The sequence below is a fragment of the Stylophora pistillata genome, chromosome 13 (assembly GCF_964205215.1).
Source record: "Stylophora pistillata chromosome 13, jaStyPist1.2, whole genome shotgun sequence".
Taxonomy (NCBI): Eukaryota; Metazoa; Cnidaria; class Anthozoa; order Scleractinia; family Pocilloporidae; genus Stylophora; species Stylophora pistillata.
In genome coordinates, this window is record NC_142531.1 from 14027290 (window position 1) to 14045768 (window position 18479).

General features: G+C 41.6%; 1 protein-coding gene and 1 pseudogene across 1 annotated transcript; both read left to right on the top strand.

Annotated features, from left to right (window-relative positions):
- Positions 1 to 9050: 9050 nt before the first annotated feature.
- Positions 9051 to 16919, top strand: LOC148717744 (uncharacterized). Its single transcript, XM_088742406.1, is given in 5 exon segments — positions 9051 to 9356; positions 10404 to 10855; positions 10857 to 10877; positions 10879 to 10978; positions 16162 to 16919. Coding segments are annotated over 5 exon segments (1404 nt in total). The 3' UTR covers positions 16687 to 16919.
- On the top strand, positions 11105 to 12406 carry LOC148717745 (uncharacterized; annotated as a pseudogene).
- Positions 16920 to 18479: the final 1560 nt, after the last annotated feature.

Sequence of the window (18479 nt, forward strand, 5' to 3'; positions counted from 1 at the left end):
TGGTAACGAGGGCCAAAAAGACGGCCTTTCGGACGAGCAATATATGAGACCTTTCTTGGATCGTCTCAAACCACTCCCGGGGCACGGCGTAGCCTGCACGCGCGAGTCTTTTCAAGCCATCTGCCAGGCCTATTCGGTAGACACTATGGGGGAAGAACCAGTCGGCTCGCCAGCTGTTGAAGTTGTGGTTGCTAGCCCAGAGGCAGTGGATAGTGACCTACCAGCAGATCCGATTCCCCCAGAACCCTGGAATTTGAACTCGGTTTACAACTGTGCCGAACTCCAAAAGAATGATCCGACTCTTGCTCAGGTGCTGAGGAAGTGGCAAACCCCCTACAGGTCAGAGTTGAAGAGAGCGAATGCAGAGGTTGTACAATTGATTAAGGAGTGGGATCGCCTTGTCATTAGGAACAATGTGTTGCTGCGCCGCCGCCTCACAGATGGGCACTAAACATTTCAATTAATTCTACCACCCGAGTTTCGCAGTCAAGCGCTGAGGGGTCTACATGATGAAGTTGGCCACCCTGGGAGAGACCGCCCCTTAGACCTTGTTCGCTCTCGCTTCTACTGGCCATTCATGGCAACTCACACAGAGAAGTACGTAGCTCACTGCGACAGGTGTATACGGCGTAAGCCCCAGATCCTCCTAGAGCACCCATGAAATCGTTCATTGCTAAGGAACCAATGGAACTGCTTGCCGTGGACTTTCTTTCGCTAGAGAAAGGAAAAGACGGGTTTGAGAACATCCTGGTCGCCACCGACAGCTTCACTAAATTCTCGTGGGCATTCCCCCCCCCCCCCCCTTAACCAGAAAGCTACAACAGTCGCCAAGCTCCTGAGAGAGAGAATTTTCATCAACTACGGAATGCCCCAACGTTTGCACTCCGACCAGGGTCGTGATTTTGAGGGAAAGGCCATCAAGAGTTTGTTTTAGTTTGCTGGCATACTTAAATCGCGGACCAGCCCATATCACCCACAGGGAAATGGACAGACTGAACGATTTAACAAAACCCTTCTTAGTATGTTGGGAACCCTTGACAAAGACAACAAGTCAAGATGGCCCGAGTACCTCTCACCGTTGGTTTATACCTACAACTGTATGAAGCATTCTACAACTGGATTTTCACCTTTCGCGTTAATGTTTGGAAGAGAGCCACGCCTTCCAATCGATTTCGCTTTGGGTGTGAATCCTGTGAGCTCTGGATCCAAATCGTACCCCGCTTACGTTACAAATCTTCGGGATCGCTTGAGTCATGCTTATCGGAAAGTCGTAGAAAAAGAAGTCAGGTGGAGTGTATCTCCGGATTTCCAGTTTACAAGGTCCAAGACAAGGACAGTAAAGAGCGTGTCCTCCACCGCAACCTTTTATTACCTTTCAGAGGTCCACCTTCCGCACCAAGCGCAGGTCCTCGACCTGTGAGGCCAAAGCGGCCTCGGCAGTTTAAGAATCCCCCGGACAATTCGCGTGGTGACCTTGAAATAATTGTAGAGGAAGATACGGACGACGGGCTGTACCCAGAAATAGCCCTTATCAACACTCCCCAGCCACTTAATCCGGAAGCACCAACCTTTCTGCCAACCTGTGTTGATACGCTGGCGGTAGCGGTAGTGTTGATACGCTGGCGGTGGCGGTAGCGGTATGGAGAATCCAACACAGACTGGCTCACAGCCGGCACACTCACACCCTATTGCGACTGCAACCTGATTTGCCAAAGATCACTGGCTCTGACGAGCGACCAACGGAGGTCACTCATTTTGAAAGCGGCCCGGAGTTAGCAGCAGCTGAACCCGAGCAGGACCCACCTTATGTGACACGGGCAGGACGAGCAAGCAAGCCACCACCACGGCTGATATGCAACCCCGTGAGGTCTCAGAAGGTTTCTGTTCTGCTGTCCCTTACGAACTCTCAACCCAGGAACTGTTGCAGAACGTTCTCCAGACTTCGCTGAATTCCTAAGACGTTATTAACTAAGTCAGAACTGAGAATTTGGTCTGTTTGTTTTTTTTTTTTGTCTTTTCTTGTTATTAGGTTTTGTTCGGTCTCCCGACAAACGTCGGGACGACGTTTCTCTAGCGGGGGGAATGTGTAGAAGAGATGTACCGCGTCGTGCGTTGCTCACGGGGGTCACGCAATTAGGGTACGATTGTATTTTCTCGTAATTGGATCCCCTTCAGAGATAGACTACTCGTGGTAGGAGAAGTGTATGTTTTAAAAAAGTGTTTTTGAAGGAGTTGCGGAGCTTTCCCGCGCTCGTGACTAAATAAACGTCTGGAGGACCCGTTAACCGTGTGCTGTGGTTACTCTGTTACGGATTTCACCGCTACATGCGCAAGTGATTTTATAACTGATCGTGGTGTGAAACTCACAGAATCACGGCCGCGCCACCTAGTGTTTTTGCTGCTTTAAAAATAGTACTCCGGAGTTAAACACCGTACCATTATAATAAAATTCGCTTACTCAAGCTAAAGCATTTAACCTTTAAATTGTAACTTGGTGCGCAAGTGATTTTATAATACTGTGGTGTAGAAATCACAGAATCACGGGCGTGCCACCTAGTGTTTCTGCTGCGTTAAAAATCGCACTTCAGAGTTAAACACCGTAGCATTATAATAAAACTCGCTTACTCAAGCTAAAGCATTTAACCTTTTAATTTTAACTTGGTGCTCAAGTGATTTTATAATACCGTGCGTGTCACCTAGTGTTTTTGGTTCTTTAAAAACTGCACTTAGGAATTTTAAATTTCCATGACATTAGAATGAAACTCGCTTACTCAAGCTAAAGCATGTTAGCCTTTCAATCTCCTGTTGCCAAGTGACTCGAGTTTTGAAATTTCAAACACCATAACATTGGATTAAAACTGCCGCACTTAGAAGTAAAGTAGCTGTTTTCTTTAAATAATTGCCCTTTAAACATGTTAAGGTGCTTCTTAGTGATGGATAAAGAACGTCAGAAGCCAGTGAAACCTGCAGAAGGCCGTGGGCGAGCGACGTTTGTTTGTTTGTGTGGCTGACTGGAAAATATTTCTTTTTAGCAAGAGTGATCTTAGAGTAGGGGGCTTTTGACACGGTAGAAAGTGTTACGTTGGAAAACAATGAAAAGATGAATCATGGAATGACAGGAAAAATTTTTTTCATGATGTAACTGGCTCAGTCAATTCCAAGCAATAAGTATTCCTCCTCTCTGGGCATTTGTGGAGCGTTTGTATAAATTTTTTTTGAGAACCGTTGCAGTCGGTAATAGGCAATAGGAGCGGCAGATTCAAGGGGGGTGGGATAAGTAAGATCAGCAACAATACAACAATATACATTAAAATGTAATTTATTGCAACAGCATAATAAATGATTAAGATTTGATCTTTTAAATCCACTCTATGATATTGATGATGAGTAGTTATTGATAATTAAATCTGGTTGGCACTCAGTAGTGGTACAGCCATTATGTAAGTCTCTGAGGAGGTTGTTGGGACTCCTGTTATTTTGATTTCAATGGGAGACCCCCAATCTTAATTTATTTCAAACGTTAGTCTTTCTAAAACTAATCGAATTATTTGACGCAGCAGACAGGTACCAAAAATGTAAAATTTATATCAAATTTTCAATAAAGAAAAACACTAAAAAAGAAAAATGTACAAATATTATAAATGGACTGAGATTTGCTACATCATAATTCGACAAATAGTTTTTGGTAAAAGCTACTGGCAATTGGATTGGTCGCACGATTATTGTCACTAGTAAAAACTACCGTATGACCGGCCGCACACGAAAATCTTCACTGTCCGAAAGAAGGCCGGACGAGGACAACGAAGATTATGAGCCCTGTTAGTCCATCATTTAGGGGGGGGGTTGTATGGCTCACTTAAGGGGAACAAACAAAACTCGTGTAACCTTGATCTTTGACGGAAAATGCATGATAGCAAGGATAGAGCGGTAGCTTTCAGTTCGTAACTGGAATTTAAAATTTGCCCTCCATACCCTTTTTTGGCCGCTATAAAGAAAACCTTTGATTTCCTCTTTAAAACACAAGGTTTTGGTTTTGAAGTTTATTTGAAAAAAAAGAAGACAGAGATGTTATTTTAGGATTGCTACAGCTATCGAACCCAAAAAAGTAAAATTACAAAAATTACAAAAGTAACAATCTTTCTGCTCTACTTGCAGACCTACTCATCTGTATCAATACTTTACATTCCGGCTTAGAGTAGAAGAAAATTATAGTTTATGCTTTTCATGCACGTACAGGAGAGTAGTTTTCTCCAGGAGTCGGTGTAGCTGAGGTACAAAACGCACAAAAAACGCGACGTCAGAGCTAGATGCATTCTCTAGTCAATGTGCCAATGAGGGGAGCAGAAGAATGTCCCTCCATATTGTGGCTTCATAATTGCTTTAATTTGTAACCTCGTAAAGATGACTCGCATGGCGACAGAGTCTCTATCTTGAATTTCCTGCCAGTCTACCGTGGTGGATCTCATATTCAGCATATCCACACTATGACACTTCTTTTATTATAGTTGACACACTAAACGGTTGCTTCCGTATCTTTGATTTACAGGTCTCCTCTAGCTCGGCCACTCATCGCTCCTCCCCTCTACTGATAATAGCTACGCCTGCTACACTTGCTACGCCTGCCACACTTCCTACACTTGCTAGCCTGGTACACTTCCTAGATTTGCCACGCCTGCTTACACTTGCTACGCCTGCTACACTTACTACACTTCCTACACCTGCTACACTTCCTACGCCCACTACACTTGGTACGCCTGCTACACTTGGTACGCCTGCTACACTTGCTACTCCTTCTACACTTGCCACGCCTGCTATACTTGGTCTGCTGCACTTGCTGCAGTGTTCGCATTACATTTTTCGTACTTCCGTTGTGCTAGTAAGTTATATTCATATATTTGAGAAAGTTCAATTAGACAAAGTTAGAGTTGTTAAAGAGACGATGAGCCTCTGCACAACCAATAAACCTATAGGTTGGCACATTTGAAGTATGACTACGTGACGTGCCGCGAATATATCGCTATTAATCAGAACAGAGAGGAAATAGAATACAAATAAACACAAGCAAACGACAGTCTCTCTAAGCAATAAAAGAGGCAACATGAGCTAAGAGCAGATATCTTTCGATATTTTTAACCCTTACGTCAGAATAAACCGTCATTTCAGCGAACCAATCAGCGGGCCCGTTCAGCGAGGTACTATTTGACATGTTTCACCACTGTGATGTTCTGATTGTTGAAAAGCGTCTGCATATTATTCACACCCTTGGAATTTAAGTCAATTTTGCGTTAAAAATGTCTTCAGGCAATGAGAAATTTTCCCAGAAGTCGCTGTATACACAGATGCATGTGCATATATTGACGGCAACCTATTGATTTATCTTTGCTTGACAAGCAAAGTGAACGTCTACGTAGAGGCCCACGGGTACTATTCACCGCCAGATAAAACATTGTAACAGAATAATTGAAGTGTTGATTGCAAAAGAAGCCCTTGGTGACTTAGGATGAACTACTGTCGTCTCATTCCAACGTGCTGCCTGTTTACTTGTGGAACCAAAAGAAAACTTAATATGATATCAAGAGTCACTTAGTAGGGCTTAACAAAAGAAAAATCTATGTAAGTAAAGGACAAGTTTTAAGTTTCTCTTCCAAATATATAATGTCTTCCGATCATATTGACGTACTAATATGGCTGTCCTAATATAAACAAGATCATTAAGCTCACTTAAAAATAAAAAAAGAAACAACATACATAAAATTTATATCCCTGATAGAGTAGTTTTCCTAGAGATCATGATTTCCCCTATTCGAAATAAAAGAGGAATTACTGAGTGACATAGATAAATAGGTTGAGAATTTTAAAAGGGATAACTTAAGTATAGGTATGTGTCGGAAAAATGATCTTCTCCCCTTCTTTGTTTCTCTCTTTTCGTTTGCCTTTTTCTTTGTTCCTCTCTTCCTCTTTCCAGTTGCTCTTCCATAACTATTTCTTGTTCCAGGCAGTCCATGTTAATCACATGCTCTTCAAAACATAAGAAATGTATCACTTAGTAATATCAATATACGACATTTTACAAAGCTGTTTAGCCCTGAGCCTCTGTGGTTTAATCCTTTCTTCAAAATCCGTAAACATGGCCGTCCAGTGATGGCCTTTGTAAAAAATATCACCACCAATGTTCATACTAGAGATACATATATCTTATTGACCAAGCGCGAGGGCCGTACTGGGAGAATATCGGCCTGAGGTCTTGACAGTACGGACCGAGCGCAGTGAGGTCCGTACAAAAAAGACCGAGGGCTGATATTCTTCCGGTACGGTCCCGAGCAAGCTTAGCTAATAAGAGATTTATCATACGACTGAAGTTCAAAGGAACACAAGTGCGGTATCATTCGGACCATTCGGGACAGTGCCCGGTCTAATACTGAGAGAATATTGACCGGCAATAGAGCATTTTGATCGGTTGATTTTAGTTATTGGCCCTCTGACTGCCCGAGTCGTGTAATAAAATAACGTTAACCCTAGAATGTGCACATGAACCATTAAAGAGAGTACCTCTTTCTGTGCCAATATTCTTTGATATGCCTGACATCTAAGTCACTGATTATTAATTCTTAAGTAATGTTATAAGTGAGAAAACAGTAGTTTGATTGCTTCTCAGGGATGAAATGCGCCAGTACTTCACTATGCCAGACACCCTCATCTGAAGTTGTGTGTAATTCATAACAGCCTTGTCCACTGGTTTATTTCATGATAGGCGATAAACCTCAAAGCAATTTCAAGAACTCCTTTAGAACATTCAATTTAGAAGAGACGATTTCCTGTTGAGTTGTTAGGTTAGCCAAATTCTGTTCTATTCTGAAAGTATGAGGAACCTCTCAAGATGCTGGTAGAGAAGAAATTAGTTTATCTCACCACGTGGTCCTCCATCTTGAGCCATGGTAAAATTGATCAACAATCCTATTTTAAAGAGAACGAGAGAATATGGGTGGTTACCAATTTGCTCTGCTCCCAGGTATTCAGAGAAAACATAAGAGGATATGCGGAGGCTAAAGCCACTGTGTATCAAAGTATTCACTTCAATATATAAAAGTAACGTAAATTTTTCGTTTTTAGGGCCGATTTATATGATACGACTTAATTGCATGCGACAAGCTTTAGGTTACTTCCCACTTTCGTGGGTGTCCTTCGGGAAAAAGATCTGTTTTCACACTACAGTAGTTTCACTAAAATCTTAGCAAACTATATATCAGAAGAAAGCTTCATAAATGTTTATGATAAAAATATACCTCAAACAACTTTTCTTTTAAGGACGTGTCAGGATCCAATAAGGCGTGAAATGACCCGAAGGGTCTTCTTTTGAATATGGGATGCTGCAGCACGAGCCGATTGGCTGCACAGTCTTATTCACTATTCACACTAATTACACAACACCTGTGCAAAGCATGTCAATTAAAAATAACAAATATGGAGAGTGCAGACTACTTTTAATAATTTATAGTGCAAGCAATTTGTTCCTTACCACCATTTTGTGTTTACTTTCCATTTACAGACTCAATGTAATAAAAAAACAAATTCAAAAACTTTTACCTTTAGTTACTTCATAAAGTAAGAAATCGTAAGACTAAACAACACGTGTAAAAACTTAGACATACTTAGGCTAAAACTCTGATTCAAAATTAAAAAAAACACCCCCCTTCAAAAACAAAATTACTGTATACCACTGTCTTTGATACCATCCTGTTACTTCACTTCTCTTTGCTTTTAATTTGTAAACACATATCAATGGCAAGAGCTTCCAAGAAAACCCAAATAACCAGAGAGAGTATTGGCAAGAAAGATAACCAAATGAGCAGTGGTATAAAGTTAGAGCTTGGAGCAATTAACTGACCTGAATGACTGTTACACCCCATTCTTTTTTCCCAGGTCTATGTAAACTAGATTTTGAGCAAAGAATGCAATACCTTGCCAAACATCTGCTAGGATGACTCAATTAAAAGTGTACATGATCATCATCTCTTGCTGAGATAGCACTCTTCACTTCAATGTTTTTATTACTACACATATGGAGGCTTTGGTAAGATTGTGGAAAGGAGGGACAACATTTGAGCAGTATGGAGAGACCAAAATGACAGTGTGGCAGCCATTTATTCCCACTTGGATGGCAAAATCTGGGGAACCTTCCCCTTGAAATTTAAAAGTTTGGATGTCCAAAAGGGTCCTTTTTTGGTTGCTATTTCCCCATGGGATGCCATTACCGCCAAAATTATATTTTTAAAATTACTCAGCCTTTTTTTCATTAACCACTTACTTTCACGAATTAACGATACTTGTCACAATATTATTTAGTCCATTTCAAAAATTATTCAGCCTTATTTTCATTAACCACCTACTTTTACAAATGAACCATACTTGACAAAGTATTATTCAGCCCATTTTGAAAATTATGCAGCCTTTTTTTCATGGGGCCTGTTTTAAATTATATCCCAACATAACTTGCATCCTTTTCGTTGCAATATGGCCAACAGTAGAGGGATCGCGGATGTTGCGCGTTTGCTCTCCCAAGCTGCTACCAATTTGATAAGTCTAGCACCACAGTCATCATAAGAGCTTCGAGCAACTAATACTACTTCTGATCGAGCTCAAGCTGAGTTGAAACGAGCGTTTTCTCCGTACCAAAAAGTTCACAACGCGCCATCACCAGTTGTAAGCAAGACAACTGCACGTGGAACATCAAGTCAAGCAAAACATTTCACCGTCACAAGGGCCGCAAAAGGGAGGAAGAAAAAAATCAAAGACCTAATGGCAAAATTCTTTTGTTTGGCATGCACTGCACAAGATGAAGTGCCGAGTACTGATGAGAAGAGGGAATTGCTAACAGCAAGCCTTGGAGAAAAAAAGGTTTTCTTCCAGAAAACTCTAGTGCAGGAGATCTCCATGAGATAGTTCAGGCAACTTTTTAAAAGTTGTATGAAGCTGGTGGTTATGAACTCTTGCACGCTGAACCAAGTTCTTGCCGTCTAAAAGCAAAAGCTCCTCGCCCAAATAGGTACACTATGGAATATTTGAAACAGTTTCTTGGCCAAGGACGGATATATATTCGTCCGATACAGTCAAACCTGGATATTGACGATGTTGTCATCCCAGCTAAAATGTCCGTTCCTGATGAGTTTTGTCAGCAATGCTACAAATTTCTCCCGATAAATGAACTCCGGCAGCACTTAGGTGTTTGTGTTCCTTTTGATGCACAACCAGGTGTATCTGGTGACCAAGACAACATTCCTGGAAAAAAGGTTGTTGAGGAACCTCCCAAAGAACAGATTGATCAGGGTGACAAACAAGTGATTAGTGAAGAAAGTGAGGTAACCATTTTCATTGTGTAACATAGTTTTTAATTATGATGGTAATACCTTGTGTGTTCATAAACAGTTGGGATGGCTCTATCTCCTTGGTTGCTTTTTGCGGATAAATTGGACTGTGGAATATCATGCAGGAGTGCAATTTATTAAGCTTATTTTCAGTTACAATTAAGTCAGTTGTCATCGCTATGTTAATTACATATGAGTCAAATCCTGCAGCGCCCATGGCCCCCCTGGGAATTTAACATTTTCCAAATTTCAAATCCTCAACCATACCAGAGGTTTTTTCATCAATACTCCACTATTGGGGCTCAGTCGCACTTGAGCAAACCTCGTTTCAAACCACCATGAAATGTTCGAATTCTGATTTTGTCTGTTTTTGTTTTGGTTTAGCTTTGTGTAGTGTACACTGCATGTCAGCTAGTGTTTACCTCAGTTTTTCTCTACATAAATAACAGTAGACTCTAAGGGCCTGTTTACATGAGTGAGGGTGCCCCTACATAGTAGGGTTACCCTAGCTAGTAAGGTGACCCCTCTCTATTGTAATTATACTGCGTGTTTACATGTGAGGTAGGATGACCCTAGGGGTAGGGTTACCCTACCTGAAAGGTAGGGTGACCCTACTGTGTAGGGACGAGTTTTGCCGCCATTAGCCCATGTAAACGCAAAACCTAGGGCTATCCCTAGGGGTAGAGCTATGTCCAGTCATTCATAGCAATGTTATATTGGGCTGAAATGTGCTGGCTAGCCAGTTGTAAACGCTGTCTTTCAGGCATTAGAGATATCAACAACAAAGCACAAAGTTGAAAAGAAGGAACTAAAGAAGCGAGTGCCGTAAGAATCGAATTAACCGCCAAAACTTTATCTCCCGCCGTCATTTTGTTGTTTTCCTTGCTGGGTGGTGACCTGGCTATAGTGTCAGCCCTCGCCCCTAGGGTTTCAAATTACCATGTAAACGCTCGGTATCTTCAACCCTACCAAGTAGGGTAACCCTATCCCCTAGGGGCACCCTCTTCCCATGTAAACAGGGCCTAAGTCTATCTGCAATAGGTTGCTGAACAAGAGGTGGAAGATGTCGTGATGGCTGATGGAGATGACGACAGTCTGATGAATGGCACAGGCAACAACGAAGTGCCTGTAACGGAACAACCTATTAAAATAATAAGGGTTCATAGATCATTAGTCAGGCAAGATATCCTAGATATATTTTCTGATGAGTCAATCTTAAAATGCACTTTATCTGTAATTATTATTAATCAGCAAGGTAATGAAGAATCTGGGGCAGGGACTGGACCATTACGGGAAATATTTTCACTTTTGTGGAAAGATTGTTATGAATCTCATATGCTAGGTGAGATTGAAAGAGTCCCATATATCCGTCATGACTTCAACAGAAACAAGTTTGAAGCAGTTGCTAGAATCATAGTTAAGGGATATAAAGATTGTCAATATTTCCCTGTGAAGATTAGTAAGTCCTTTTTAGTTGCTTGTCTTTTGGGAGAAGAGTGTGACTGATGTGATGTTAATTTCAGAATTATGTATCAAGGTCTGAGGCTGATGTTATAGGTAAATGTTTAAACCAGAGTATTCAGCCCAATGATGATCAGCTACTTGAATTTCTTTCTGTTGCATAATCAGCAATTCACGCCGCCATTTACGTTTTATCAAAATAGAATCGTTGATAATTAGTGTACATTGTAGTGTGACCATAATATATACAAATTCTAGCAGGTATAAACACACGTGAATTTTGGCTCTACATTTTTATTACTTGGATTAGTGTGTGCGCGAATAAAGAACTTTGTTTTTACAGAACCGAGTAGTTAACATGGTGTCAGGATTTAACAAACCCAGCCAAGACTAACGTCGACAGCGATCACCGCCAGCTTTTCGAAACATCAACTCTCTCAATCTACAATGGCTGAATTGGAGCATTTACCAGCGCCGAAAGGAAACCTTACGCCGGGCCCCGAATGTTACCGAAAGTGCTTGGATTGGGTTGAGGAATGCGAAATTCTTTTGAATGGTCCGCTAGCTTCGAAGAGCAAAGCTGTGAAAGCAAATTATGTTCTCATTTGGGCAGGAAAAGCTGGAAGAACACACATTAAGTCACTGAATCTCACCACGGAAGAGAAGGGAGAACCAAGCGTGCTGTTTAAAATGTCCGTGGAGTGGACAATGCCGAAATCCAAAGCACTCGCAGGCGCATCAAACTTCCGCCGCCTGGAGCAAGGTGATCTTAGCCTTGCAGAGTACATTGACAAAGCCACTATTCTGTGCGAGCAGTGTGAATATCCTCCAGAAGCCCGCGACCGACTACTTCGGGATACAATAGTTATTAAACTACGCTCCAAAGAGGCATATTATAAATGCATTGAAAAAGATTCCGAATTGACGTTAGAAGAGGCAATAGAAATCGCTCAGAATCGGGACGCCATTACACACCAAGTTGGTTATATGCGACCGGAATTCAAAGGCGAACCACTACAAATGGAAGTTCATAAACTCCAAGGAAACAGGCAATCAAGAGCCAACCGGAACAGACAGCAGCAATAAAGACCAGCTTCCAGTGATCAGAAACAGGGAAGATCAAAGAGGGAGACTTGTTTCTATTGTGGAGCGAAACCGTCACATCCCAAAAGTGAGTGTCCCGCAAAGAAGGCAAAGTGCTTCAAGTGTGGGAAGGAAGGGCATTACGGTTCCGTGTGCAAATCAAAGAGTAAAGACGCACGTGTCAATGAGTTACAAGTCCAGTCTACAACAGCTTCCGAGTGCACGGACTGCGTAATGAATGAATACGAGCCAGTTTACTTCAACGCGCCTATTCATCACCTCAAGACAGTAACAGTAGAAAGTCTCAATCATCCAAAATCAGAACCTCACATCCGTCCGCTATGGCTCAGCCAAGAATTTTCATCAAAACTCTTTCAGATTGACTGCGAGGTTGATACCGAAGCAATTTGTAACATACTGCCGTTGTACAAGGCTAAAGCACTCTTCGGAAACGACTTGAAGTTGGGCAAACCAACCGTGAATCTCAAGGGCTACAATGACAGTCCGGTGGAAAACCTTGGTTCCTGCATTGTGTACCTTTACCATGGTAACAAGATATTCAGAGTTTTGTGCGAAGTCGCAGACAGCAAAGGTCATATGATCCTAGGCAAAAAGCAAGCGTTAATCATGGAATACGTCAATTTCCCTGAAATCCAGAAACCTGGTGTCCAAGCTAAAACAGATAGGTCTGTCAAAACAATCGTGGAAGAGCCCGCGAAAACTACTAATGGTCCAGTAATTCCAAGAGTTCATAAATGCACTGATCCAGTGGTACCAGTGATCCAAAGCGGCACTAAAAAGAAGATAACCCTTAATGGAAAGACACACTCATTGCCCACCACTAAGGATTACTTACTGCAGGAATACGGCGATGCGTTTCAAGGCATAGGAACTTTACCAGGTGGACCTTATCGTATCCAGTTAAAGGAAGGCTATAACCCCGTTCAACACCCACCGCGCCAAGTTGCAGTCAGCCTAAAACCCCCCTATAAAGCAGAATTGGAGAGATTGACACAGCTTGGAGTCATTAAAGAAGTAAGGGAGCACACTGAGTGGATTAACTCGATTGTTCCAGTTAAGAAACCAGATGGTTCCTTAGGGCTATGTCTTGATCCAAAAGATCTCAACCGAGCAATAAAGAGAAGTCAGTGGTACAGCAGAACAGTCGATGACATCCTACCGGAACTAGCAAATTCGAAGTATTTCAGCTTGCTCGACGCGAAATTGGGATATTGGCATGTTTCTCTTGACAAGGAAAGCAGTTACCTGACAACTTTCAATACACCCTGGGGCAAGTACCGATGGTTACGCCTACCCTTTGGGCCAGAGGTATCAGGAGATGTCTTTCAAAAAAGAATCGACAGAGTACTGAAAAGTGTCCCCAATAGCGTTGGAATCGTTGACGATATCCTTTGCCACGGCAACGAAGAAGCTACCCATAACGTTGCAGTCATCACCCTGCCAGAAACAGCGAGAGTTAACAATCTCACTTTCAATGCAAACAGATTGTGTTCAAGTCTCAAGATTGTACATTCCTCGGAGGAAATCTTACCCCAGCCGGGTACAAGATGGACCCCAAAAAAGTGCAAGCCATCACAGAGATGAAACCACCAGACAACATTCAAGATCTGCAAAGCTTCCTAGGACTGGTAAACTACCTAAACCGGTTCAGTCCAGCACTGGCAGATTTAACAGCACCGCTCATAACCCTCTGTAAGAAGGACACTCTCTTTACCTGGGAAAGCTCACAACAAACAGCATTTGAGGCTATCAAGAAAGAGATTACAAGTGCACCAGTATTGGCATACTTTAATCAGTCTAAAGCTAGCACTATTCAGTCAGACGCATCCAAGAAAGGATTAGGAGCAGTTCTGCTCCAAGATGATAAGCCTGTGATCTACGCATCAAGAGCCCTCACTGAGACGGAACAATCTTACTCTAACATTGAAGGAGAGCTGCTCAGTGTTGTTTTTGCTTTTGAAATATTTCATCATTATGTGTATGGATACACAGCGACAGTGCAAACAGATCACAACCCATTGGTCAGTGTGTGGAAGAAATCCATAGTGTGTAACTCACCACACCTTCAGAGGCTATTGCTGAGACTATCTCAGTATGACGTAAACATTGAATACCTGAAAGAGAAGGATAATGTCGTAGCTGACGCACTGTCCAGAGTATCTCCTCAGCCAACACCTAAAGAAGGAGAAGACGAGGGAGATTTCATCCCAGTTCCCATGCTCACAGAGGAAATCCCCGCCGATTCTACGAGAGTTAGAGACTTCAGACACTACTACAGTAGGTTTCCCGTGATCCGGAAGGTACGCAGCACCAATGCGAACACTACCACCGAGATTTTGAAGCAAGTGTTTAGCGACTATGGAGTACCTCAAACCGTTATGACAGACAACGGTCCCCCGTTCTCATCGAAGGAATTTGCAGCCTTTGCAAACCAATACCGCTTTTACCACATCACGTCTAGCCCTGGTTACCCGCAATGGTTTTATCGAACGTATGGCGCAGACGGTCAAGGAGTACATGAAAAAATGTGCAGCCGCAGTACATGATCCAAACTTAGCTATGTTGGTCTATAGACCCACACCCCTTACTACCAGCGTACCGTCACCTGCAGAGCTATTGATTGGACGAAAATACGGAGCATTACTTCCAACCAAATTCCCTATCTGGAATCCTCGTTACCAGGTTGTCCGAGAGCAAATGGTGAAAGACAAGAACAAAGTGTGCGAACACTACAACAAAACTGCAAGGGATCTACCTTGATTGCCACAAAATCGAGAGAGTGTACGTACAGGTTCACCCTCAATATAACCAGTGGACTCCAGCAACCGTTACCAAAACGCCAGTAACGTCTCAACCGAGATCGTAGAGTGTCTACTAACCACTAAGGGAGCCCAGTTAGTGTGGAATCGTCGCTTCATTCGTCGAGCACAAGAGATTACTCCCGTTCCTGCCGATAGTATGAAGCGTGGCGATAATAGTAGCAGTGAACGACCAAGACGTGTGATTACAAGACCTAAAAGACTTATAGAGACAATTTAATGACGTATATGAGCACGATCCTTCGCAGTAAAGCACTATTTGAGCAATAGTGAAAATCAGACCTGAAAAAAATTTCAGGCCTGTACGGGATTCGAACCACTGACCTCTGCGATACTAGTGCAGCGCTCTTACCAATTGAGCTAACAAGCCAACTGAGAGCAGGTCACCAAACTAATTCGACATAAACCCGTAGATGATAAATCAAACAACAACAAACATATGAAACATATGTGTGAACTGCGGTTATGAGACGTATATGAGCACGATCCTTCGCAGTAAAGCACTATTTGAGCAATAGTGAAAATCAGACCTGAAAAAAATTTCAGGCCTGTACGGGATTCGAACCACTGACCTCTGCGATACTAGTGCAGCGCTCTTACCAATTGAGCTAACAAGCCAACGGAGAGCAGGTCACCAAACTAATTCGACATAAACCCGTAGATGATAAATCAAACAACAACAAACATATGAAACATATGTGTGAACTGCGGTTATGAGACGTATATGAGCACGATCCTTCGCAGTAAAGCACTATTTGAGCAATAGTGAAAATCAGACCTGAAAAAAATTTCAGGCCTGTACGGGATTTTTTTCAGGTCTGATTTTCACTATTGCTCAAATAGTGCTTTACTGCGAAGGATCGTGCTCATATACGTCTCATAACCGCAGTTCACACATATGTTTCATATGTTTGTTGTTGTTTGATTTATCATCTACGGGTTTATGTCGAATTAATTTGGTGACCTGCTCTCAGTTGGCTTGTTAGCTCAATTGGTAAGAGCGCTGCACTAGTATCGCAGAGGTCAGTGGTTCGAATCCCGTACAGGCCTGAAATTTTTTTCAGGTCTGATTTTCACTATTGCTCAAATAGTGCTTTACTGCGAAGGATCGTGCTCATATACGTCTCATAACCGCAGTTCACACATATGTTTCACAATTTAATGAGTTTCAATGTTTTCAGTTAAGGCCTAAGTTTTTTTTTATTAGAGGGGAGATGTTACATGATCAGCAATTCACGCCGCCATTTACGTTTTATCAAAATAGAATTGTCGATAATTAGTGTACATTGTAGTGTGACCATAATATATGCAAAATGCTAGCAGGTATAAAAACACGTGAATTTTGGCTCTACATTTCTATTATTTGGATTAGTGTGTGCGCGAATAAAGAGCTTTGTTTTTACAGAACCGAGTAGTTAACACTTTCCACATTTGACTGTAAGAGACGAGTCACAAACGACAATATCAGAGAAGTGGTTACAGAGATCGCTCACAAAGAGAATATCATGAAACCGCAACATGCAGCAGATTGCTGGAAGGAAATAGTTTCTTCTTTGAAGATTTATCTCATGGATGTATCTTCCTTTTTGGTGTTGTATGATTCTATCATACCTACAAGTTCAAAGGTAATTTCACTTGTCACAGCTGCCCCAGTAACAGCTGCTGAATCAGAGACTTTGGGTCACTTGAAGAGGTTTGTTCGAGGTTTAGATGGAACAAAACGAGCCACTTTCGTGAGATACACCACAGCTTCTGATGCTTTGGTAACAGATATCATAACAATCTCATTTACAAATCAAGAGGGGTTACAGCGTCGGCCAGTTGCCCACACATGTAGTTTCACTATGGAAATGCCCAGTACTTATAGCAGCTTCTGTGAACTGCAACAAGAGTTCGTGGCAATATTGAACTCAGATGTGTGGGAGATAGATATCGTCTGAGTTGGTGGTAATGGAACCTTTACCATTGTTGTATCAATTTCGTATCTATTGAAGTTTACAATATCAACATTTTGAAGTTGTTGTTAGATTGAGCTGTATTATAAAATTAGCTTTTACACTGTTGATCTTTCTTTGCAGTCAAATCGCCTCAACTGTACTCCAAGAGCCGATTATTGAGTTCACTGTTTTCATAATCATTTCATTATTCGTTGTTAGCGAATTATTTGAACAAGTAATCCACATTATTCACATTTCAAGCTCTGAATGAATTATAATTTTATCAGAGCTCAAAATAACAATAAGGTATTCTTTATTTCGAGTTTTGGATTATTGATTTAAACAATTCATTGTTGATCCCAAATTATTTGAAGTTGAGTATCACCTGGCAAGTTCAGTTAACTTATGAGAAGCTACAGTGTAGTCGTTATAGTTTTGCTGATTGAAAAAATGTTAATCAAAGTAAATGTACATGTTAACCTATTGACGTCCTCACTGTTAACCCTGGAGCACGACTTTGAGCACGTACTTAAACAGGTTGAAAATACAAACGATACCAGAATGAGCGTAATCGAGTGCAGATTGGAGAAATAGCCAAGAAACCATGTAACTTTGATCTGAAAATCTGCACGAAAATCTTGTTTCATTACCCACCTACTGAGCATGTGGTTTGAAAATAATGAGTAGTTTCCTAAAAAATCTCTACACTAAAATGAAGCCTACTAAATTTCCAGCAAGTGAGGGGAAACTTCAGGCAAGGAAAGGGGAAAAAAAGGGCAGGAGAAAGAGAGAAAAGTAAAAGTCGTAAGTGGGCATTACTTTTTAACCCAAAATCTCGAATTTTTGCTTTCTGCACCTACCCGAGATTTTTAGGCCGCCATTTTGCATTTGGATCGAAAGGCCGTCCAGTGTACAAGCTGTGAATGGGTTTGTAGTAAGTTTGAGCTTTTAAAACCACAACGGTGACCCAAGATCTGCTCGACTAGCTTCAAAACACAGTTTTTCACAAAAGCTGCGGCTATTAATGGGTTAATAAAAATATGAAAGTTCAACTTACAGCATATTTTGCCTGGCCATCTTTAGCTCAAGATAAAAAAAGAACAGTGGCTGAGGCAAGGTGAGAGAAACTCCCTACTACATATCCTCCCCAAGAGCCCTACATGTAACTTAAAACCTGCAATTGACCTGAGCATTTCCCTCTTTGTTGACTTAATAAATGCCTTGCTCCAAGCAGCCAGATTTATAAGAGATGGGGACTTAATAGAGGATTTATTGTATATACTGAGTGATACAATTCAGTGACTACAAATCTCACTCAATGCATCTCTAATTGAAACATATAGTAATGTTGTATACCATCTTCGCACGAACTTGCCAGTTGGTTAATTCTATTCTGCAACTCAAGAAGTTGATTATCACTTAGGTTGAATCCTGTTTCTGGTACTTCTACCCTTGAACTGTCCATGCTCTTATCACCAACAGGACCATCCCAGTCTATTCCATACTTATCAATGTTCTGAACATCATCCTGTTGGGGAACTTGGCCATGATTTCTATTCATTCCTTGAACCCATAACTGCAAAGGACTTGTATTGTGCTCAGTCCGCAAAGGGTGCCTTATCCATCCTTCTTTCCAACATTTCAGTGATGCATTTGTCTTTTGAAGAAAAGCTAAGTGTAGACTCAAAATGTCTAAATCGTCATCAGGATCTAATGTTTGGCATTCCTCCAATCTAGTAAAGAGGTTGTAATAATAACAAAACACCCCATTGTATACATCAACCCACAATCGTTCA